General features: G+C 41.1%; 1 protein-coding gene across 1 annotated transcript in view; it reads right to left on the bottom strand.

Annotated features, from left to right (window-relative positions):
• The window catches only part of LOC130593491 (DNA mismatch repair protein Msh3-like), a 63922-nt gene that overhangs the window by 38819 nt on the left and 79 nt on the right, over nucleotides 1-25024 (bottom strand). The window contains 9 exon segments of the mRNA XM_057398696.1: nucleotides 13304-13470; nucleotides 14458-14603; nucleotides 16113-16230; nucleotides 17125-17241; nucleotides 18390-18602; nucleotides 21400-21620; nucleotides 22234-22354; nucleotides 24701-24969; nucleotides 24972-25022. Of these exon segments, the coding sequence (XP_057254679.1) occupies nucleotides 13304-13470; nucleotides 14458-14603; nucleotides 16113-16230; nucleotides 17125-17241; nucleotides 18390-18602; nucleotides 21400-21620; nucleotides 22234-22354; nucleotides 24701-24969; nucleotides 24972-25022 (1423 nt within the window).

The following is a 25024-nucleotide window of genomic DNA, read 5'->3' as shown; positions in this document are numbered from 1 at the left end:
AGAAGGCTCCTTAAGGGAAGACCTTAGAGCAGCTTCCAGTGTGTAAAAGGGCTGACAAGAAAAGATGGGAACAGACTAGTAGGGCCTATTTCAACAGGACAAGGGTAATGGTTTTAAACTAAAAGGGAAGATTCAGACTAGATATAAGGAAGAATTTTTTTATTATGAGGGTGGTGAAACACTGGCACAGGTTACCCAGAGAGGTGGCAGATACCTCATCCCTGGAAACATTCAAAGCCAGGCTGGATGGAGTCTGACCAACCTGATCTAGTTGAAGATGTCCCATCTCACTGCAGGGAAGTTAGACTAGATGACTTTTAAAGGTCCCTTCCAACCCAAACTGTTCTATGACTCTATGAATACCACCTTGCTCTTCACAGTGTTTTTTTGGTTCTCAGGTCCTAAAAAGAGGTGTTTAGAAAAAAGGGAAATGCATATCCCAAAAGAGGTATAAGACATGAAGTGAGATGGTGTGAAGTACAAAAAACCCAGTGAAGCTGTCCAGGAAGTTTATCCTTCCTTCTCAGAACCCTGCACTTAACCAGCTTATGTGAAAGATGAAGAAAAGTAGAAGATTCTGACTTATATCCATCCTGGGAGGCTATCTAGAGAGCTACTACTTCTCTCTCCATCTTAAGGCCCCTGTTCAGCCATGACTTCCTATAGGTTTATGTAAAGGAAAAGAACAGCGCCAAGCTGTCTGTGGCAAGCAGTGCCAGAAATCTTACTAGAGACTGGGACAAGAGCACCCCAGATACAGCAAACGAATGGCAGAAACAAGAGGGGGCAAAAATTCAAGAAAGCAGGTAAAACAGTTGTAAGTGAAAGGCAGAAGGGATGGAAAGGCAGACAGTAATCTTCCATCTGACAAGAAGCAAAAGAGACAGGTATAACATAAAACATAAAGAGGAAAATATTCAAGTGTATTTGCTAGAAATTGTTTTTAAGTACATCTGTGTGCTCCTGCAGAACGATTCTTTCACATAAATGGAAAGCAAATATACATACCTGAAACCTTTTTATGTTAAAAAACACTGTATTACTAAGCTTTGTACTAGAAGAGTTAATTACTATAGCAGTGATTTCAAATTCTTTATTAAGTACTGAGAAATTATCTATGTAAATTTAGAAGCAAACTTAAGTAGGAATTTCTAACAATCATTTTTACTATTACAAAGTCTCAGAGGAAGAATCTATGCTTAAAGTACACTCTTCAAAACTCATTTACTGAAAGCTTCTTACCTACGCCATACATCAAAAAGAACATCTGTTAAGAGAGAAAAATGTTGTGCGCCAGTCAAGCACAAAATTAAACTGTTAAAAGACAGCCGGGAAGATAAAGCTTTTTCCCTTTTGCAGTTCAGCAGATTGATGGCACATAAAAACCCATTTCAGCTCATCTTCTTCAAAACTAAGAAAATTAACACATTCTGATTTTATGAAAAATAAATATATTCATTGCCTTTTTCTCTTCCCTGACTCGGGAGGGGTTGGGAACCACTATTACAATGGTACCCCAGTACCACTGCTATCTGCATGTCACATCACTTGTTTCACATCACTAGTTTCACATCACTACACTGCTTTGATTAAAATTGCTGTATTTGTAACCCCTAGCACTAACAATGAGGGCAGAAAATGTGGGTAAAGATGTAGCTAATGCTCTCGTTGTAAGAGCAAGTTGGAATCAGACATACATATTCTGCTTCACAATGCATTATCTCCTCCACAGATGGTCAAACTTACAGATGCGTTTACCCTTACAAAGACACACTTACATTATCTCTTGATGAAAACAGACAAATCACCTTCACGTTTAAAACACAAGAATATGCACACTGGAAGTTAGCATGGACAACATGCAGGAGAGCCTAGAGTATGGAGTTACAACAGCAAAGTGATGATGTAACTGGATGTAGCTCCAGATGGAACTGGAAGCCTCAAAAAGGATTTTACCTTGATTCAAAACTAACTTTCACTCCAAACAGGTTTGCCATTTATGTTTGGAGTTCTTAAGAAAAGCTGCTTACCCTTTTTTCTGCCCACCTCAAAGCACATGAACAAGTGGCTGGCTTACCATAAATGCCTAAGAACTCACTAGCATCTGCACAATTAGAGTTACTGGAACATTCAACACTTTTGCAACTCATTTATATCTGTGTTCCAATACATCTGAGTCAGCTTCAGTTTTTAAGCATGTGCATGTGTGTGTGCCTTCCCCCCTTCCACCTCCATACAGTATGCAGTTGCTATACAGACAACTGTACAACCCTCCAATTATACAAGCCTATCAGATATGATCACCTGCTCTATCATGTAGCTCTGGGGCCACCAACACGAGAGGCAGGTAGAGCTGTTGGAGAAAGTCCAGAGGAGGCCACAAAGATGCTGTGAGGGCTGAAGCAGTTCTGCTCTGGAGACAGGCTGAGAGAGCTGGGCTTGTTCAGCCTGGACAAGTGAAGACTCCTTAAGGGGAGACCTTAGACCAGTGTCCAGTGCCTAAAGGGGCTACAAAAAGTCTGGAGAGGGGCTTTTGACAAGGGCCTGTAGGGACAGGACACAGGGAATGGCTTTAACCCAACAGAAAGGAGATTGATATGAAACCTTAGGAAGAAGTTCTTCCCCGTGAGGGAGATGAGGCACAGACTTTCCAGAGAAGCTGTGGCTGCCCCATCACTGGCAGTGCTCAAGGCCAGGCTGAATGGGGCTTGGAGCAACCTGGTCTAGTGGAAGGTGTCCCTGCCCATGGCAGGGAGTCAGAATTGGATGAGCCTTAAGGTCCCTTCTAACCCAAACCAGTCTGTGATTCTCTGATTCTATGACTCTATGAAAATCTCCAATATATATAACACCTACACTAGCTTATCACCAAAGCAAACGTCCATTAACAAATGTTCTCTTTTTTTCAATTATAATTGCATTATCTCAAAACTGGAAATTAAATTACTAATATGAATCACATCATACCAGTAATACAAATAACAACATTGGATTGTTTTAATTTTTTTATCAATGACCTCTATCTCAAATAGAAAATTTAAAATATAAATGTGAACTATTACTTCAAATTAGGATTATTAACTTGGCAATTGATTAGCATGTCATTAACCTGGTCTAGTGGAAGATGTCCCTGCTCACTGCAGACACGCTGGATTACTCACCTTTGAAGGTCGGTTCCAACTCAAACTGTTCCATGATTTTATGTCTACCAAGACTCCTAATGCACCACAATTATTTTCCTCACATATACCTAGGGAAAATCAGTTACTGCTCCCTCCCCAGAACCTGGACCAGCAGCTCGAGCAGGGTGGTGCCACCTCCTGAAGGACAGAGCTGTGGAGGTCCAGACTCCCACCTGGGTTTGTAATTGTAGTTTTAGCACCTTTCCCTGGCTGAGAAACTTTGGTGGCTGCTGTGAAAAGTCAACCATATATAAATATATCCTGAGTGAAATAAGCAAGTAATATCGTAACGATCAGAGAGGACAGCAAAAAGTAGAACTGCTTACATGTCACCTCCTGCAGTTTCTGATCTGTAATTACTGACCTGTAATAATCAAATAGGTGCCAAAACATGAAAAAAAGATGTTTTAGTTTTCCTGCTTCTTTCAATAAGGTGGGTTTTTTTAACTAAAAAGTTATTTTTTTGACAGCAAGAAACTGCACAAGCATCAAGATAAATTTAATAATTTTTCAATTTAAATGGGGGGGGGAGAAGCCAGAATCATGAATATCATCACTTATCAGTGCAAAAATGCCACAGATACAGCTCCTGGGGACAGCATGTTTGCCATGCTGTTTATGATCACATGAAAAATTACATACGCTTGAACCAGGCACAAACTGCTGAGGAAGCTTATCAGGGCTCACATTTTTGCTTTTGCATGGAGGGATTTACGAAAACAATGGCTGGGCAAGGCCTGCAGAGGCCTGCTGTTACTAAAACAAGCAATGTTAATATAATGTATCCAACATCTAGTCCAAGTTAAGAAAAGTGTTGTGCACTGCACTCGGACACAGTGCTTTGCAACTCTGCCTTCCCACATTTTTCTAGTGGTGACTCTGCACACATAATGGAACAATAATTTTGTCTAAAGGATGCCCTATGCCTCTGTTGTGTCCCCAGCTGTGAAGGGCAATAAGATAGGCACTGGTAAAGAACCAGACTTTACACATAAGCAATCTGTCGAAAGACATTTAAGACCATGGTTCTCTTACCTGCAATATCATAAAAGACAATAATGAAAGACAATATTGAGAATAGAATGTTTCTTGACTGCAACAAGATTATATCACAAAAACAACCTGTCCAGCAATTATTTCGGGTCATTACATGATTTGATAACACTGTTATATGTTGAGGACTTTTTCTCCTCATCTATTCAAAACAACTGAGCTACAGTATGACCGATATTCTTCATCAGGTCTCCATACTCAGTTGCCCAGGCCATGTACTGGATTATTAGCAGTGCAAAAAGCCTCTTTAGCCAGTAAACATCTGTTCAGTGATGCATTGATGCATTTGGTTTTTGTATTTACGGAAAATAGCTCACACGCCGTTTTTGTACTTTACTTGCTTTTTCCTGCTGTAAATCTAACTGCTTGTAGCTTCCATTTATATAAAACATTCTCAAGATGTTTGTCACAGCTTGCCTTTCACTTAAAAATCCATGGGAATATTACAAGACATACAAACCATGAAATCACTAGTTTTTATGATTACTAACCCTTTAGATACCTTTCACTCCTAAGCAGTTTCATCTGTTATACTGTTTACTTTCACTGTAACCATTTGGTGTTTTATTTTTGTCACAAGTGTTTCTGTCTTTGCTCACCTACAAACTTATGAGCTGAGCTACGTGAATACATGCATATAATCACTCCCTACATTAAAAAAAAAAACCAAAACAACTCAGCATTAACTATATGAAAGCATCCTCTGATGTGAGCAACCACCAGCCACATATAAAGATCCACAAAATTAAAAGCATTTTATATTCATTAACAAGACTTCTCTGAGTTCATTCTGGCTGAGTTTCCACTTCTTGATTGATGACGTAAATCCGTAACTCTATCCATGAGAGCAATTAGCAATGAATAGCGCTATTGACCTATTGACCAAGGCATGTAATATCTCACTCCTACACCTTTTACAAGTTAACTAATATGGTCATACTTCCCAAGGAACCCACAGCACTGTAGTACCAATACTAAGACAAAAAAGCCAAAAGACATCTCTTATTCTTGAATTCTATGAACACAAGTTCAGGGGAGCAGAATGACAAGAAACAATCAGCAGTCAAATATCACCACCAGCTATGCTACAGCTAATGCTATGGGCTGGTGAGAGATCACATCAGGGATGAAACTAGAGAGTAACACACCTGTGGAGCAATGCAGGTACCTGAGAGACCGTGACTGGTAAGAAGTTAAAGGCAGAAGCCACTGCTAAAGCAGAGTGGGTTATCAGCACTGCACTGACTTTGTGTAAGCGATCATGAGATGCTTGAATTTGAGATCCTCAGGTCAGTGAAATGAGCGTGCAGCAAGCTCACTGCCCTGGACTTCAAAAGAGCAGACTTTGGCCTCTTCAGGAGCCTGCTCAGTAAGGTTCCATGGGATACAGCCCTAGAGGGCATGGGGGCCCAAGACTCTTGGTTGATATTCAAGGATCACCTGCTACAAGCTCAGGAGTGTTGCATCCCAACTAGAAGGAAGTGCAGCAGGAGGGCCAGGAGACCTCCTTGGATGGATAAGGAGCTCCTGAGGAAAATTCAAATGAAAAAAGAGGCTTATAATAAGCGGAAGCAAGGACAGGTGGCCTGGGAAGAGTACAGGGATGTTGTCCAGGAAGCTAGGGACCAGGTTAGGAAAGCTAAGGCCCAGTCAGAATTAAACTTAGCTAGAGGTATTAAAGATATCAGGAAGGGATTCTACAAGTACATAGCAAATAAAAAACAGACTAGGGAGAATGTAGGCCCCCTCAGGAAGCTCTCAGGAGAACTGGATGAACAGGATTTGGAGAAGGCTGAGGTTCTAAATGAATTCTTTGCCTCGGTCTTCACTGGCAAAGTCTCTGACTGCACCACCCAAGTCTTGGAAGGCAGATGCAGGGGCTGTGAGAATGAAGACCTTGTACCCACTGTAGGAGAGGATCTGGTTCGAGACCATCTTAGAAATCTGAATGTGGACAAGTCCGTGGGTCCTGATGAGATCCATTCGCGGGTCCTGAAGGAGCTGGTGAATGAAGTTGCTAAGCCGCTGGACATCATATTTGAGAAATCATGGCAGTCAGGTGAAGTTCCCAACGACTGGAAAAAGGGAAATGTAACCCCCATTTTCAAGAACGGGAAAATGGATGACCCGGGGAATTACAGACCAGTCAGTCTCACCTCTGTGCCTGCCAAAATCTTGGAGCAGATTCTCCTGGAAGGCATGCTAAGGCACATGAAAATCAACAAGGTGCTTGGTGACAGCCAGCATAGCTTCACTAAGGGGAAATCCTGCCTGACCAATTTGGTGGCCTTCTATGATGTGGCTACAGAACTGATGGACAGGGGTAGAGCAGCTAATGTCACCTACCTGGACTTGTGTAAAGCGTTCGACACTGTCCCACACGACATCCTTGTATCTAAATTGGAGAGACATCAATTTGATGGATGGACCACTCAATGGATAAAGAACTGGCTGGATGGCCGCAAACAAAGAGTTGTGGTCAATGGCTCAATGTCCGGCTGGAGACCAGTAACGAGTGGCGTCACTCAGGCATCGGTGTTGGGACCGGTCTTGTTTAACATCTTCATCACTGACATGGACAGTGGGGTTGAGTGCGCCCTCAGCAAGTTTGCCGATGACACCAAGCTGTGTGGTTCGGTTGATACCGTGGAGGGAAGGAATGCCATCCAGAGGGATCTCGACACGCTTCTGAGGTGGGCTGATGCCAACCTCATGAAGTTTAACCATGCCAACTGTAAGGTCCTACACCTGGGTTGGAGCAATCCCAGGCACAGCTACAGGTTGGGCAGAGAAGAGATTCAGAGCAGCCCTGTGGAGAAGGACTTGGGGGCATTGGTTGATGAGAAAATGAACATGGGCTGGCAGTGTGCGCTTGCAGCCCAGAAAGCCAACCATATCCTGGGCTGCATCAAAAGGAGTGTGACCAGCAGGTCGAAGGAGGTGATCCTGCCCCTCTACTCTGCTCTTGTGAGACCTCACTTGGAGTATTGTGTGCAGTTCTGGTGTCCTCAAAAAGGAAATGGAACTGTTGGAACAAGTCCAAAGAAGGGCCACGAGGATGATCAGGGGACTGGAGCACCTCCCATATGAATACAGGCTGAGAAAGTTGGGGCTGTTCAGCCTGGAGAAGAGAAGGCTGTGTGGAGACCTCATAGCAGCCTTCCAGTATCTGAAAGGGGCCTATAGGGATGCTGAAGAGGGACTCTTCATTAGAGACTGTAGTGATAGGACAAGGGGTAGAGGGTTAAAACTTAAACAGGTGAAGTTTAGATTGGATATAAGAAGGAAATTCTTTCCTGTTAGGGTGGTGAGGCACTGGAATGGGTTGCCCAGGGCAGTTGTGAATGCTCCATCCCTGGTGGTGTTCAAGACCAGGTTGGATGAGGCCTTGGGTGATACGATTTAGCGTAAGGTGTCCCTGCCCACGGCAGGGGGGCTGGAACTAGATGATCTTAAGGTCCTTTCCAACCCTAACTATTCTATAATTCTATGATTCTATTCTAAGCAGAAAGAGCTTGAAATGCTATCTGTAAAGGTCCTTAAACACAAAAAGGACTGCGCTGCATAGGATGATAAGAGGGTCAGCTGCTTGAGGGATTCGATCACACCAGTGAGCTGGGAGGATGATTTCAGTTCTCAATAGATTTCAAACAGAAAGGAATTCCAGGGAGCAAACCCCAAGGCAAAGACAACATTACACTACTCAAGCAAAAACAGAAACCTGAATGCAATGATCAGAAGGAATAAAATCTTAAGACATATTAAGGAGAACAATAGCAGACTTACCTACAGCCTAAATAAAGCATTGCATGATGGACGTTGTGTTAAAACTGCCTCCCAAATTACGGGCCCAAACTAAAAGAGGGAGGACATTATGCTCTGCAAACAGAATAAAGTGAAAAATCTGTGGGCACAGACAAGAGGTTAGTTATTGATGCCAGACTGCTGGCCAGACATCAAATAAGACATTTAAAAATGAATCCCAGAACAGTGCAGACTTGGGTGAAATGACACTTTGTATTGAAAGAGAAGTACTTGCGATCAACGCAATTTTACACGGTGCAAAAGCACGCTACAGAATAAAATAATACATAAAAAAGGGCAAATGGAAAAAAATATGAAGAGGAATACTGGGGCAACCATAAGATGTGCTGGATTTTTCAAATAAACAAAAAAGGGGTATGTGAGAAGAGCAATCAAAACGGAAAGAAGCCTCAAAAATGATTTCAGGAAGACCAGTACATGCCATCTGGCAAAGCAGCCACTATGTTAAGGAAGATGGGTACTGACCCTTGACTAGGAAGAGCTTAGAGTACAATACACAATATTCCCCTGTAAAAAATGTATTTTTTCAAGGCAGGAATGTTTTCTTGCTTTTCTAGAAGGAAGGAAACTAAAAGCATTAAAAGATTTTCCTCCACACAGGCCAGCAGTTGTGAACAACTGTTACTAACTGGTCAGGAACAGCACAGTACCCACCAGAAGAGTTTGTCCTGAACTAGTTTCTCTAACAGACTTTTAACATACCCTTTCATTTTTAAGGCAGACCCTCCACAAAAACTGACCCCCAGTTCACTGTCCTCAAATTTCTTAGTCATTAAATCTGTACTTGAATAGTACTTTCTACTGATTAACTTTTATGCAAAAATGTACACAATAGTACCAGTAAATAATGTGAACGGCACAGCTGAACAAGGACATAGCTGTGGTGGCAATGGGGAAAGAACAAGAAGAGGGAATCAGATCATTCAATAAGGAGAAATAGGTACATTATGTATGTTTTCTCTTTTTAGAAGAAAGGCAGAGATACGTACACTTGCATATAACATTCATATTTGGTCTTCGTAGAAAAAAGAAATTGAAGGAAAGAACACAGATACTTTCAACTCTGTCAATATAAACAGGCATGACTGCTCTCATAAAGCTGCAGTAGTTTATTTGGACTAAACATTTTATTTTTTAAGAATCATCAGCATACTCTTTGTTCAAGAGTCACTCACTACAAAGTTCTAATACACAACATCTAAAACCAAATCATCTCCTGTGTAACTCAGAGAACTCTTGGAGCAGTTCTTACATGGCATGGGCATGCAGCAAGCACGAAGACCCTTCTCTTAACCACTCCAAGCTGTACACCTCCTGAATCTACTTTTCTTTCCCATTTGTACCCTGCTTTTACAAATTCAGTGGTTTTCCACTGCATGAGGAGCATTCCTGAAACACAAGATCTGTTTCATATGGACTTAATCAGAAAGATCTTCCAAAAAATTCTTGAAATTAAAACTTTCACAGCCAACAGACAATTCTCATCATCAGGAGTTACTAGAAAAGAGCAAACGAAGAATGAAATTACCAGCTAATAGACAATAACCAAAATGAATTAATTTAGACCACCTAATATGCACTAGAATAAGGTTAATGCCTGTAGGAAAGCAATTAAATAAAAACTGAAGCCCAGTTAAAAGCACAAGAAAGCAGGATACTGGAACCACCTTAATATTAAATACTTCAGGGCCCTCTAGTGGTTTAATCCTCCATATGAGAAAATCCCTGAAGAACCGGTTTTGAAATAGGTCTACTCAAATGTAGTAATGTGCTTTATTTTTATCACTCCCATGTAATTAAGGACATTTAGGCTGGCAAGCTTATTTACTGGCAAGTAAATTACCAGAAAGAGGAAAAACCTACAAACTAATACTTGTCCACAAAATCAGCTAATAGGTGGTATTTTTTTTGATGTCAGAAGTTAGTTACTAACATTCTCCTCCGTGAACAACCAAAAAAAAAAAGAATAAAAAAATAGCACTATCACTCTCTTAAACCTGCATCAGAATTACCTTAACCTGGAACTGTAACACTTCTTTATGAAAAATGCATTTGCTTTGTTGGCTTATTACATCATTCTACCTTCCTCTGGTTTCCACAAAACTGTCAGTGCACAACACAACAACAAAGAAAACAAAACCAACAAAACCACAAAGCAAAAAAATAAAACTAAGAATTGTTGATCTGCATCGTGGTATATTTAGAAACGCTTTGCACATACACCTATAGAATTGATTTGCTAAAGAGAAAGTTATCAAAGTAAAAGGATTCACAAGGCAAAAACATCCAACTGTTCTCAACTGGAAAAGGTCAGTTACTTCCTAATCTGATATTTTATTTGACCAAGTCTTAACAAGCCATTTTACTGCTAGAAAATACATTGATATTGCTTGCTCAGTACATCTAATTAGAGCTGACCTTTTCAACTTCTATGGCTTTGCAGCACATACATGAGCTGAGAGAACAAAAAAGCCTAGTATGTCAAGAGCACGCTTCACTACAAGTGCCACAACACCCCTGAATGGTAATGAATGCACCACTTTCACAAGGCACATTTTTGTAAGATGCCCAAGACCAAATCAGATGTTTTCAGTCCGTCCTCTCATTCCTGCCTCTCACATACACTTGCCCCTTAAAGCTTCATAGCTGAGTACAGCAACATGGCGATAAGTTCCTATAGTATGCCACAAAATCATAGAATCCCAGAATGGTTTTTAGGTTGAAGAGGACCTTAAAGTTCACCCAGCTCCAACCCCCTGTCAGGGGCAGGGACACCTTCCATTAGACCAGGCTGCTCCAAGCCTGGCCTTGAACACTGACAGGGATGGGGCAGCCACAACCTCTCTGGGTAATCTGCGCCAGGGCCTCACCACCCTCACAGCAAAGAACTGCCTAAAATCTCAACTCAATCTCCCCAACACCAATTTAAGGCCACTCCTCGTCTTGTCCCTACAGGCCCTTGTCAAAAGCCCTTCTCCAGATTTCTTGTAGCCCCTTTAAGCACTAGAAGCTGCTCTAAGGTCTCCCCTTAAGGAGTCTTCTCTTCTCCAGGCTGAACAAGCCCAGCTCTCTCAGCCTGTCTCCAGAGCAGAGCTGCTCCAGCCCTCACAGCATACCCTTAGCCTCCTCTGGACTTTCTCCAGCAGCACCACATCCCCCTTGTGCTGTTGCCCCAGAGCTGGACACAGGACTGCAGGGTGGAACTCCTGCCAGAGTGGAGTAGAGGAGGAAACATCTTTTCCTGATGACTTGCCTACCCACCATTTCACGTCAACTTTATTTTCTTTTTAGTAAAAGGGGATGAAGAAGGATTACACTGCCAGGTGGGGAAAAGAATGCCTGTGGAACAGACTGATAAAGCAACTCAGCCACCCAGAGCATGAAAGGAAGCTACAAAATGATGATTTGGGCAGAGTTTAAGTGAGGCAGGAAACATACAGAGTTGACTATTTGTCAGGTGGCTACCATCCATGTGACTATGATGCATCTGTCTTTCTTCACAATATGGAAGGGTGACAATATTTGTATCTTCCCCCCAGTACCACACTTTCCCTATGTAGTACATTCATTTTTATTTAGCTTTCTTTAGCCCCAGTGTTGTTAACATGTAAGATAATATTATCCTGACTAGTTCATTCAAAATGGAAACACCAAGCTCTAAGCTGGCTCCCTACAGCCCAGAGCTGCACAGTTAAAAAGAAAAAACAAAAGTGAGAAACTAGAATTTTCTCACAAGAATTCCATGTGCAAGATTTTGCAAGTTCATCACATATGTTCAGAGGATTGTTTTGTTTTCATTCTTCAAATTACATCCTACTCTTGCTTCATTCCACCATGAAACAGATACAGAAAACAACTATCAAATTTGCTCTTGAAATACACAAGTACACCAAATATAAAAGGATTATCAGTCACAGTACTTCACAATACACAAGCTTGTATCCAAGTTCAAGACAGTGCAATGGGACAAACAGAATGAAATACAGGAGTGCCATCCAGAGGCACCCTGACACACTTGTGAGGTGGGCTAAGGGCAATCTCACAAAGTTCAAACAAGCCAAGTGCAAGGTCCTACACCTGCACTGGGGCAATCTCAGGCACAGCTACAGGTTGGGTGGAAAAGAAATTAAGAGCAGCCCTGCAGAGAAGGACTTGGGGACCTTGACTGATGAGAAACTGAATGTGAGCCGGCTTCACCATGCACTCACAGCCCAGAAAGCCAACTGTATCCTGGACTGCATCAAAAGCAGCATGACCAACAGGTCAAAGGAGGTGATCCTGCCCCTCTACTCTGCTCTCATAAAACCTCTCTTGACGTACTATATACAGTTCTGATGTCCTTAACAAGTCCAGAGGAGGGCCATGAGGATGATAAGCAGGCTTGAGCACCTCCCATATGAAGACAGGCTAAGAAAGTTGGGGCTGTTCATCCTGGAGAAGAGAAGGCTGCATGGAGACCTCATAGCAGCCTTCCAGTATCTGAAAGGGGCCTACAAGGATGCTAGGGAGGGACTCTTCATTAGGGACTGCAGTGACAGGACAAGGGGTAACCAGTTCAAACTTAAACAGGTTAAACAGGTTCAGGTTAGATATAAAGAAATTATTATGAGGGTGGTGAGGCACTGGAATGGGTTGCCCAAGGAAGTTGTGAATGCTCCATCCTTGGCAGTGTTCAAGGCCAGGTTGGACAGAGTCTTGGGTGACATGATTTAGTGTGTGGTGTCCCTGCCCATGGCAGGGATGCTGGAACTAGATGATCTTAAGGTCCTTTCCAACCCTAACTATTCTCTGATTTTATGATAAATACCACTTGCAAAAGTTCTGTACAGCTGTCTACATTAATACACAGTTCCATTCCTTTTAGAGATCTTCAGACTATGACTAACAAGAAAAACAGCCACATAACACCACTTTCTGATCCAAAGATAAATACATGAGTTCTGAAAGAAATCCAACAGGTCATATCATAGGCAGTGTGAAAGCAAGTCTCTCTAACACGTGCACAGATCTTTCACAGATAGAAGTCATGAATTTCAGTCTAAATACAGTTTAAGAATGAGTGCCCAGAACTCAATGGGATGTGGGGAATTTTCAGCCCAACAGCAAACTACAGTCATTCTGAATGGGCCATTACAGAAATACACATCCATACTTGCTTCTGGATCTAAATTCCATCAACAGCTATGCTGTAATTAATAATAAAGGCAAAAAAAAACAAACAACAGAATTTCCATACAACATACCTCATGGAGGTTATACTGTTGATGAGCTTTTCAGATTGATCTGACAAGCTAGATGGAAGTATCATTTCAACTGGCTGCAGGCGCAAAACTCGACTCTCTAATTCTGAGCGCGACGCACAATCCCAAAAACTGTCAAAGACCACTTCTCCTGTAGTTGGTTGTATTGCCTGTCAAAAAAAAAAAAAAAAAAATTAATTTTCAGAGAGTACTTCAGTGACTCACACTGTTAAGCACAAAGATTATGGTGCATAGCGCAAATTTATATAGCACCCACATGCTCAAATCTGAAAGTGCCCTCTGAAAGTGGCAGATCAAAAGATACAATTGTGCTTTACAAATCTGTGATACAGTAATAATTTCAAAATACTATCGCAATTGTGTCTTAGTAAGTGAAAACAATACCTCAGGAATGTAAATGTGCACTTCCTATCATCAGACCATCACTGTTCAACTTTTATTACTAGGCAAACACATATAATTGGAAGTCTATGAAAGGTGCATGCATTCAGCCTGGAAACTCAGTGCATGCTACCGTGGAAACTCATCCTAGCACCCCCAGCTACAGTGTGACAGTCAAACATAAGCACAATCAAGATGCTTTTAAAATATTGAATTACAAGCAGCCTGGGCTTTAGTTATCAGAGCTCTGCCACTTGAATAATCCTGGTTTTAATCTTCACCAGACAATTCTGAAGTGTAAGCAGTAAAAAAGCATGTCTCTTCCTCTAAAGAACAGTATTTCATAGAGGAAAAAGTGCTCACAAGCTTTGAAACATTTGACTCTGAAAGTATTTATAGTAAAGCATCCAAGCTAGTAATTCCCTTCTATTTGGCTCAAACACAGATATGTTTTCAAGTGATCCAGCAGCAAAAATGATGTCAGGAATATTAAACTATCAGCTTCAGACCTCTTCTGTAGTTTTCAAATATAAAGCCACTGCAATTCCCACAGAGATGATATTTTACCTAAACTGCACTTCGTTAAAAAATAAAAAACAAAAAAAAACAAACAAAACTCCAAAGGAATCTAAAAGACAGAACAATTATGAACTTAAGAAGATAATCACCCATCTCTCAAAACCACCAAGAAAACAACACTCAAAAAAACCCCATATGAACCCTCAAATACTGATTCCCCTGAGAAACTGACTTACCATGATGCCTATAACAACATCACCGTTCTTTCTGTCTTTTAAGTTTTCTCCGTTTTCACAGATACAGAGGAGGTAGTTATCAGGGACATCTGTTGTCACATCTTCAACATCTAGAGAATCATCTAGCTTCAGCAAAGGGTTCACATGTAAGAAATGTTAAAAAAAATAGTACACAGACATTGGTGGATTATTCACAAGTCCTTCTATATTTAAGTCCTTCTCAAATACATTTTGTAACCCCTGCTCTGATTTTGCTGCTATGCCAAAAGTTAAACCAGCAGCTCATTCTGCACATGGGCTGCTTCACCTTGCCACTTTGACTTTATATCTACAAACAACGTGCACGCAACAATAAAAAATAACTGCATCAGTTATTTTTTAATGTTAAAAATGTTTTCGAAGTTAAAAATGCAGCAACTAAAAAGCAGGTAATTCCCCAAGTTAAGCAGAAGTCTAGATTTTAGCAGGAGCGCTAGATGTATTGAAAACTTGCTGCACACCTATCCACCAGGCTGGGTCTGTTTTTCATCCAGTTTGCCAACCATTACAAGAAGGTCTGTAAGTACACTAGCAGTTTTCCAACAGAATCATCACAGAGTCCCGGACTGGTTTGCATTGGAAAGGACCTTAAGGCTCATCCAGTTCCAACCTTCTGCCACAGGCAGGGACACCTTCCACTAGATCAGGTTGCTCCAAGCCCCATCCAGCCTGCCCTTGAATACTGCCAGGGATGGGGCAGCCACAGCTTCTCTGAGCAACCTGTGCCAGAGCCTCACCACCCTCACAGGGAAGAATTTCTTCCCAAGATCTCATCTCAACCTCCCCTGTGTCAGGTTAAAGCCATTCCCCTTGTCCTGTCCCTACAGGCCCTTGTCAAAAGCCAGCTTTCTTGTTAGCCCCTTGAGGCACTAGAAGCTGCTCTAAGGTCTCCCAGAGCCTTCTCTTCTCCAGGCTGAGCAAACCCAGCTCTCTCAGCCTGTCTCCAGAGCAGAGGTGTTCCAGCCTTCACAGCATCTCTGTGGATCTACTAAAGTGCAACCTTACAGGTATTAATCTAACTATCTCTTTAATCTAACAATCTTTTTAGCTCTTCATATCTAGTAAGTACTAGTTTGAGAAATTAAAAAAAAAAAAACATTAGCTAGATAAGGCAGCAATTATTAAAACTAAGACTGGAAGGAAAGAAATGAAGAAAAAAACTTCACTTGTTAAAGGCTACTTCTATGTAATTTTCTCTTTCACGTAACAGTCAAGAATTAATTACCCAGGTAGATTTTTAACAGTCCATTGATTATATCACCTTCTTTTCACTTTAAAGCAAATGGTTGACACCAGACAGCAAATTCTTCTTCGTTCACACCCTCCTGAATCACTAATGCTATGCATTCTCAATCTAGTGAAACAAGACCTACAGGGCACTGTAGACTTGGGAAGTCCATGCTCTGACTTCAGAAAGGAACTACAGTTAACACAAGTTCTGTTGTTTCACAACAAACCTAAAGCCCTGAAGAGATTAAATGCTTTATAAAGCCAGCATGTTGTTTACCATAACATAAAATTAAAGGAAGAGCATTTCCTGCTGCCACTCTTTATAAAGTCAGCCACTAGCTGACAAAGACTGGAGTCTGAAACCAAATTTATTTGAAAAAGGATATCTTCTCCAATAAGTGTAGACTTAGTGTAGAGAGCAGTCAGTTTCCGGCTGAAGAGAGAGCTTTTATTTTCTCCAGCAGCCTTCAGTGCTGCAGTTTCCATTTGTTTTATTACTCCAACCTACAGGCACACAAACAAGAAACAAGGTTAGCTCTTTGATAATAAATGTCTTTTTTAATATTACAGAAATTTGGTGATCTTTTAAGGTGTGCAAACAGCACATCAATCATTAAAGCTGAGCAGGAATGGCAGAGACTACTATCAATCCACCTAATGAGGCTGTAAAGCACTGCTGTTCCTTATGCTCTTTCCACTTCCAACTACCCTCTCAACTTCAGACCCTGTGGCTTCTTGCCCCGTTTTGAAACAATTTAGCTAGAGTTCACCAATTGCCAGAGAATGATTGCTGCAATCAACTTAGATTCAACAGTCCTTTTCTCATAATGAGAAAAAAAAACCACAAAGGTATAAACAGAAAGCAACAGAATTACAGGGATCAACAACAGGAAGGAAAAGAGAAAAAGTATTGTTTGAGAGAAGAAAAATAGGGATGTGAGGAAGAACAAAAGAGAGAGAGGTTATATAATACAATATGATGTATAAGTAATGTAATATATAATAGACTATATAATATGATAGGGTATTATATATGTAAATGTTAATAAAATTAAAAAATACAAAAAAGTATGGTAAGCTATAATCTAACATGGTATAACATAACATATAATCTTTATGAAATTCAAAGGCCTGATGAAAAAAACTTAGAGAAAAAACTGTTCTAGAAAATATAAAGATACTTTACTGTAAAAGGGAGGAAGCTTCAATCTACTTAAATTCCATGACACACCACAGAATACAGATATTGAAACAATGGAAAGTTAGCCATTTTAATTGCAAAAACGCATGATAATTTTGTTTCCCACCTGGCAGTTGAAATAAGACTCTGGTAGAATAAGCGCAAGTTATTTCAGTGTTATTCTTACTTAACATCATTTAATAAAAGCCAGGAATAACCTTATATCCTTTTGCTACAAGTCGCCGCACGTGGACAAACAGCCTGTGACTCGGTATACTGGCTGTCATAAAGTTATGATCCTGATGACAATATATGTTTAGTTCTTTAGCTGCAATCTGCAAAGTACAGGAAGAAGAGTCAGCCCGTAATTCAAAAGGCAATACTTCAGCTCATCTCTATGACAACACTGATGCACAACTACAATTAAGAGTCAAGTGTCAAAAGGAAAACATTACAGGAAAAAAGAAAAATAACACAGAGCTGAGCTCCTCCACCTTCCTGTCTCAGCATGTTGTCACTAACACAAGCTTCAGTATCACAGACTTCACGTCAGATTATTATGCTTCACCTTGACCTTTACCACCATAAGGTAAACCACCAATAACACATACACACAGATTCTGCAATACAGCTCAACAACAGGTCAAAGAATTTCCCTAATGCTAAGTATGCAGAAGGGAGTTATTTTAAATGCGGTTATAAAGATGGTATTAAGCTAGAGAATCAATTATAATATTGAAAAATCTTGATCCAACAGCAGTGGAAGCTAAACACTCCACAGAATAAAAATAACAACATAATAATATATGATTTGTATTTGCTTTTTTGCCCGCTGGCAACAGGTAGGTGTACACTGATTAGGAAAGTGTTGGCAAGCTGGAACCGCAGCCAAACACTTAACGGTGTACCTAGATAGTATATTTCTGTTTCTGGACTGTGACCGCACCAGCAAACAGGTAGACAAATTACGTAGTACACATCTGATTGGGAAAATTAATTCCCAGAAACTAAGCAAAGTTTCTCCCTGGTCTCATGTATGGAAATAAGCATAGGTCAAAGGTTGGTAGCAATGATTTTAGGACAGATCACACAAAAAAAACCTCATTAAAAACTATTTATAATTTGTCATTTTAAAATTAAGTTTGATGCAAAGTACCTGCCAGTTCTACAGATCAGGCATGTGTGGGTGCCGCATCTGAACATGCATCTGAACATTCTAGAACCTCATCTTAAGTTCTCAATATGCAGGACAGCAAGCGTAAGATTACAAAATAATAAATGCTATTTTAGTAAAAAGTTTATGCAGTATGGATACTCTTCAGTTTAAGTATGCAGAGATTTTTCATCTTGATTTCAAGTACAAAAAAAACTCACAAAATTTATGCCTCTCAAAAACATTCCTTCTTGAGGTGGCCACAGACCTAGTATAGCACTAACATAATGCAAGTATCTTTCCGTAATCCAGACAAAAAAAAAAAATTACCTCTGCATCTTCTCCAAAGAAGCGGTATTTGTAGCCACACTCCACGCATAAAACAGCATCTTTATTCTGTTTCTTCATTTCTAGGAACTGAAGTTCTAGTGGAGTGTAAATACTTTTGGTTCTCTTATTGAGATTTGTATCTGAAGTATTCTGAGTATTTTCGTAAGACTTAAAAGATGCAGAGAACTGACTAAGGTCACAGCGTAACTCCTCCTGTAGATGGAAAAGTAGAGATAGGAATTATTAAATAAATCAGTCACCCTTAAAGGCCTTGGCTCATATTGACCAAAGAGCTCAAGACCGTTCTTGCATTAAACAGCCCCAAGAACTTCAGCAAAAGTAGGATATACAGAATACAGTTTAGTTGGATTTAAAAGGAATTAAAAAGTCATGAAAGTAAAAGATTTTGCTTCACAGCTGTCCTCACATATCTCAGCTGAAATCAGATCTCTACTGTATCATGAGCTCTCAAAAACTCAGATCAAGAGACATGCAGGCTGCAAAGACTGGGCAGTCTAAACTGGCCAGATATAAAAATAAAGATGAATTACCACTCCAATTTACAGGTGAGACACTGCAGTGCAGAGAAATTAATAACATTCCAAAACTCCATGGTAAATCAAGAAATAAACCAATTTCAACACAAGTCTCAGTTCACTCTCAGGCTCCAAAACTGTATTTCTTCTCCAGTGTGCCCTTTCTACATAAGCTCGGCAGACCTCCCAAAATAATTTATTCTGAAACACAGAAAATCTATATTAGTTTCTAAAACTCTTTAAGAGTTAAGGCTTTGAGACCACTGCCTCTGTGGTTTATTATTTACAATGACATTATGTAGCCTATGCTAGACAAGCAACTTGCAGCTCTACAACTTTCTTTTGTTCTGTACAGGAAGCAGGGTGGTGAATTCAGTCTTTTGGAACAACACCGATAAGGTGCCCTTCACTTACAGCAAAGTTTCTCCTCACATATATCACAGTATCAAGTAGTGATAAAATCGGTTAAAGAGAAAGTAAAATACAAAGACAACACCCTCCACAAGTTTAGTATGACCGTGTCTCTTTTTACAGAGAAAATTACTGTAGCAACGCATGTGAAATAAGGTCATGAAAGAAAGTAAAATAAGTAAAAACACACATGAAAGTTGAACTGTTGAGATGGTAGTAAGTTAGCAGCTCACGGGATTTAGAAGAAAATTATCCACATAAAGAAGTTCTAACTCTTAAGAAAAAAGCAAGACACAAGCACTGAGATAAGCCACTTCAGGGAAGGCAGGCCAGCCCCTCCCCACCTGACTGCCTGGGCAGCACAGACTCAGCTGGTGTCCTTTAGAGAAAGATCATAGCAATACTTTGCTAAGTAAGTCGTGAGTCCTCACTATCTACTGAGTATATTAAGAAATAACTGCTCTTTACTTTTACTTCGCATACATCTTGCTTGCAGAGTTGCATACAGCTTGCTTGCACATGGTTAAAGCTGACCTTCCTTGTGTTCTAGGAAGTGAGTTAACAGCTGCCCAATCCCACAGACAACCTGCGACTGACTGGATCCAAAGGCTGTTTGGTGACAACCACCTAAGCATACAAATACACAGTGGCAATACTGCTATAAAAAGCACAACAGTATCAGTGCACTGGAAACCAACTTTGTAATAGGAAGGCAGAAATACTGCACAGCTGATACACAGATTAACAATCAAATCCGTTCAAAGATAAAGACAAACCTGCAGAAACAACAATCGCAGGCCCACAGCTCAGTGGAAGGAATGTTGAACATGCCTTTGCTCACCAAACTTGCACTTCCACTGCAACACACACATTTTTAACAACTTATGCCAGAAATATGCTGTCTCCAGTTTACAGAAGGAAGTCACTAAATACACTCCATGCATGTTTCAAAAACACGCACATATAAAACACATAGATTTTATAGCTTCAGCATCTAGAACTTTCTCAAACATCTGTGAGACATGCTAAAGTATGACTTATAGATTAAACTAGCAGGGGCAGCATCTGGTGTAACTGCATGGAGAAAGGGTCAGAAGTTAGCAAGCACCAGACAGACAAGGGTTTTAAGAAGAGGGACAGAGAAGTGATCAGTTTCCTGTGTTCTCCAACTGACCATAGCTACAATCTCAATTCCTTGTCACAACAGAAATCTCTTGCCACAAGAAAGAGATTTACGTTTTGATCTCACATTCACACAACCCAGACACTCAGCTTAACATCATGACCTTCAGACAGGGAATGTCAAATCAATTATACCACCTTTCATACAACCGCCTTCCTCCAAAAACACATACAAAACTTTGTTAAAGAGCAGTTGAGTCACAAGGCAACACACCACAGGCAGCTATGAGATGATTTCCAGGACCTTCATGTACTTCAAAGTGAAGTACTTCAGTACTTCAAACTTAGCAAGCTGACCCCAAACCCAACCAATTAATTATGTTAATTAGCCCCATAATTAGGAGAAGCAAGTACTATTATACTCTTATGGACTTCTAAAATGATGATTTTTCATGGGAGCCACCCATATTTTCTGCAGATGAAAAAAAAACAGTGATATCTTTAGTAGTTAGATTTATCAGCAACTGTATTAAGCTACATCTCAGCAGAATTCTACATCGTATTTTTGCAAAGAAAGTCTGCTTGGAATTTTACAGGTTTGTATCCAAACTGACAGAACTAAAAGAAAGCTGAGCTATAGGGCACACTGAACATTTGTTATTACAATATTACGGGTTCACACACTTATAAGATACACTGCCAGTGGTTCTGCTCTCTCCTTGCTGTTTTTTTCAGTGGCATCACTGAACAGCTGTAAGAGGCATCCAGCTCACTATGCTAGGAGTTCCAGGAAAATACCCATACAGAAACACTGGCCTATTAGGTACTGCTGCACTATTTCATGACAGAACACCAAAACGCAAAGGGAATCTCCTGCCAAAGCTTGCCTTTTTAAACCACAAAAAGTAATCTGCGTAGGACTGGACCAGAGCTCTACGTACCTTCTGAGCAACCTTTTTGCTACTGTCCCAAGACTGAAGAGGCTTTTTCAGTTCTGAACTTTTTCCAGTAATAGTGGGACATTTTTCCAAACTCAGAGATTCTTTCTTCTGAAAACTATCCTCCTGGAATCTGTTACTTTGCTGGTCCGAATCACTGCAGAATTCTCTCAGTTTGCATAGAGTTTGCAAACATATATGGGCCTTTTCACACTTCTGAGGTTCTTTTTCAGTTAAAAAAAAAAAAGGAACAAAAACGTATTAGCAACTTATTTTCTAAAACAGAATATCTATTAGAATGACATAAGTAAGCAGAGAAAACAATCATCTTGCTCTATCACTCGCTTCCCTACAATCCTTCCCCTCTCTCAATGCAGTATTTCCGCCAGCCCCACAGAATTGTGCATGCAACCATCTTGATTAACTTCCCTGGAAAATCAATAATCTTCACCTGTATTCTTCTTCAGACATGGGAAAGAAACAAAATTATTTTCTGTACAGATTATTTCTGTACTGATAAGTGCAAAGCCACAAAATTAGCCAAGAATATCAGAAAACTCTGGTGGTATTTTTTCATTACAGTTTTTAAGCAGACCATATTGCTAGTTGATGGTGTCTTAATGACGCTTCCAATCACCATCACACCCACAAAACTGAATACAATTCCCTCTTTAAAAAGAACAGTGAGGTTAATGCTTTTCAGTGAAGTGTAAGTGTAATGAACTTTATGTTCACTAACTTGTTTTTTCTGGTTTTCTACAAGCATCATTTACATTTGACATTGAAAGAGTATTTATCGGATATAAATGCTTGAACGTTTGTTTACAGCAAACTCACTTTTATCCTGAGTCTTCAGTGGATTACAGATGTCTTCTAGAGCAATTTGTCGTATCTTGGTCTTCTTTTCACAGGGTTCATTGCTTTCATTTGAGTTTCTCCTTGTGCCAAATTCAGAAGCCTAAAACATAAATTATACAGAGAAATTTAGTTACTTTTTCTCTTTGCCATCTTCCATGAACGACAATAATGCACCCAATTATTTCATAAACAGATAGTATGAAATGAATTTACAACACATGAAATCCTTATTTTTACCTATTGACTTTTTTATTTATAAAATAGTTCTTCTAACATTCAAGGCCACCAGAGGAAGCTAAATAGTGCATTTGATACCAGCAAATAAAGGGTTAACATTGTGCCTGCTTGCTTAAGCAGTCACTGTGCTTGGTGAAATAGAACCGTAGGAGTCAAAGTTGCTAGAATGGTGAAATAGAATTGTAGGAGTTACAGCTGCTAGGCAGAACTGCAGTAGATAAGATTCACAGCTTAATATTTAAGACATTCTTGTTCAGATAGTATCTTTAGAAAGCAAACGAACAAAAGATAGCCAGAGTAACAAAATTTGCAAACTTGACAAGTTTCTGCTTTAAGATACATAAAACCGGCTTGTACCGAACCTGACATCTGGATAGGACCCGAAACCCTATTGAGTCTGCGTGAATGCAAGAGGTTACTTGCAGTGATGAAGAGGAACTACAAGCCTTCATCCTCACGACCCCCTAACGACCACCACCAGGAGGCACTGCGCAGGCGCACCAATGGGACGAATGCCAGAAAACTAGACCGGAATAGGTTTTGCATATGTATTAGGCGTGAAGCAATCTCATGTTTAGGTAATCATTATATGTAATATGAACGAACTGAGTGGCAAAGAGGGCGCACATGCTTTTGGAGGAGCACCCCCCCTGTGCCTCAGCTGAATAAAGCATACCTACTTTACAACTCTAACGAGCTGTGGGGTCAATCCACGTGTCACATTCTGTGAACAATTTGGATGTTGTGCCAGAAAGAAATACTTGTAGCTTCTATAGCTTCAAAAGGCAGCTTAGAACTACCTCTGTGGCAGAAAACTGAACCAGCACTTAACAGATATTCCCACAATATCAGACACCAAATATATGTGTCTGAATCAGATCTCTTCTGCAGATCCTCATTCCCTCAGTTCAGAGTCCTCTTCTTGTCAGATACTGGCCTCTAAGAGGCACCTATGACTTCCTACGGGCTACATCCCAATGATGGAAAAGTATCTTCTCCACACCATCCTGTAAATGTTAACCCACACTTAAAAGACTTACCTAAGCTATCTGTAAACACTTATCTAGTATCATCCCCCATGTACAGAAAACAGTAGTTTCAACCACTGCTCCTTTAGAAGGCTTTTGACACATGCACTTTTAACACTTCACAAACAGAAAATGTAAAAATGTATTTTGTTTTGTCTCTGATTCATCATTCATCATTTAGCTTCATAATTGATGACTTCTTTAGTCATACTTAGCGACAGTATGCAGTAAGTGTGACTAAAGAAGTAACTTGCAACTGCAAACATAAACACACAACAGGTACTTTCAGCAGCTAACATTCATGTTTCATAGAGTAATCTCAGATGGTTTTGAGTATATTAGTGGGAAATTCTATCTCCTCATAACTACACAGGATCTCCACGCTCAGCAACTAAGCCCATAACCTCTACATAACATATCCACATGCACAATCCACATGAGTAGCAGGGCGTTCCCCTTCCAAGTCCACTATTACATACCACCAGGCTAATTAGAAAGCATTTTTTTTCTGCATGAGCAAAGGCTAGTAATCACACCTTCCAAAACATATCAGGCCAAATATAACAAAAAGGGTTGACTGGAGACACAGGTGAAAAAAGCAGACAGCTTTCCAGGGCCAGAAAGGGCTACAGACATTATCTACAGGGGGACTGGAAAATATAAACTCATGATGAAACCCAGTTGCTGAGAGAAAGAATTTTTTCCCCAGCAGCGACATGAAGAGGCTGCTGGACCACTGCAGCTCTCTTGGCCTTGCAGGAAACAGCAGACTGAGCTCCATGACTGCAGCAAGGGCCCAGGGGCAGAAGCTGTGCTGGGTGTCCCAACACTGCTGCAGCATTATCTAAACACTGGCTTTGCCAAGGTCACCGTACTCGTGTCAAGTCTGAGGTCCTACAAAATGGGCATATAACGGCAGTTTCCGGAAAGACTACGTATGGCTACCCTGTGTTACACAAGGCAAGGATGCTACAGCAAGCACTGGTTAAACTAGAGACCCTGCCTGATGAAGGGGCCGCCGCAGGGCACCCTTCCATCCTTCCTGTCACGACCTGCTGACACGAGGTACCCGGACAGGCCCGAGAGACCTCCTCCACCACACAGAGGAATCCCGCATGGCATCAGCGGGCCGGCCCGTGCCCTACAGGAGCCCTCAGCCCCAACCGCCACCCCGGGCGCACCGTCTGCAGGGCGGCACTCTGCTCTCCGCCGCTCCCCGCCGCTCCGAAGAACTTGCTCAGCACCAGCTGCTTCCCGCCGCCGCGTTCCCGCCGTCGCCGTACTCCCCGCGGCATGCCGATGGCGGACGCAGGGCCGAGGCCGCGGGCACCGGCACCACCTTCCCCGCCGGATGCGACAGCGGGCGCGGGGCGGGGCGGTGTGTGAACAGCCTCTGCCCGCGGTGCGCTGCGGCGTCCACACAACCTCCCGCCTCAGCAGGCCGTGCTGTCCCTCTCACGCCAGCCCGCCTCGCTGCTGTGCTCTCGCTCGAGCGCTGCGAAGTC

Source organism: Pezoporus wallicus, unplaced genomic scaffold (assembly GCF_028554395.1).
Source record: "Pezoporus wallicus isolate ANWC-B61680 ecotype Strahan unplaced genomic scaffold, APGP_CSIRO_Pwel_v1 contig_1387, whole genome shotgun sequence".
Classification (NCBI taxonomy): Eukaryota; Metazoa; Chordata; class Aves; order Psittaciformes; family Psittacidae; genus Pezoporus; species Pezoporus wallicus.
Note: the sequence above shows the minus strand (reverse complement) of the source record. Positions and strands in the feature narration are given on the sequence as shown.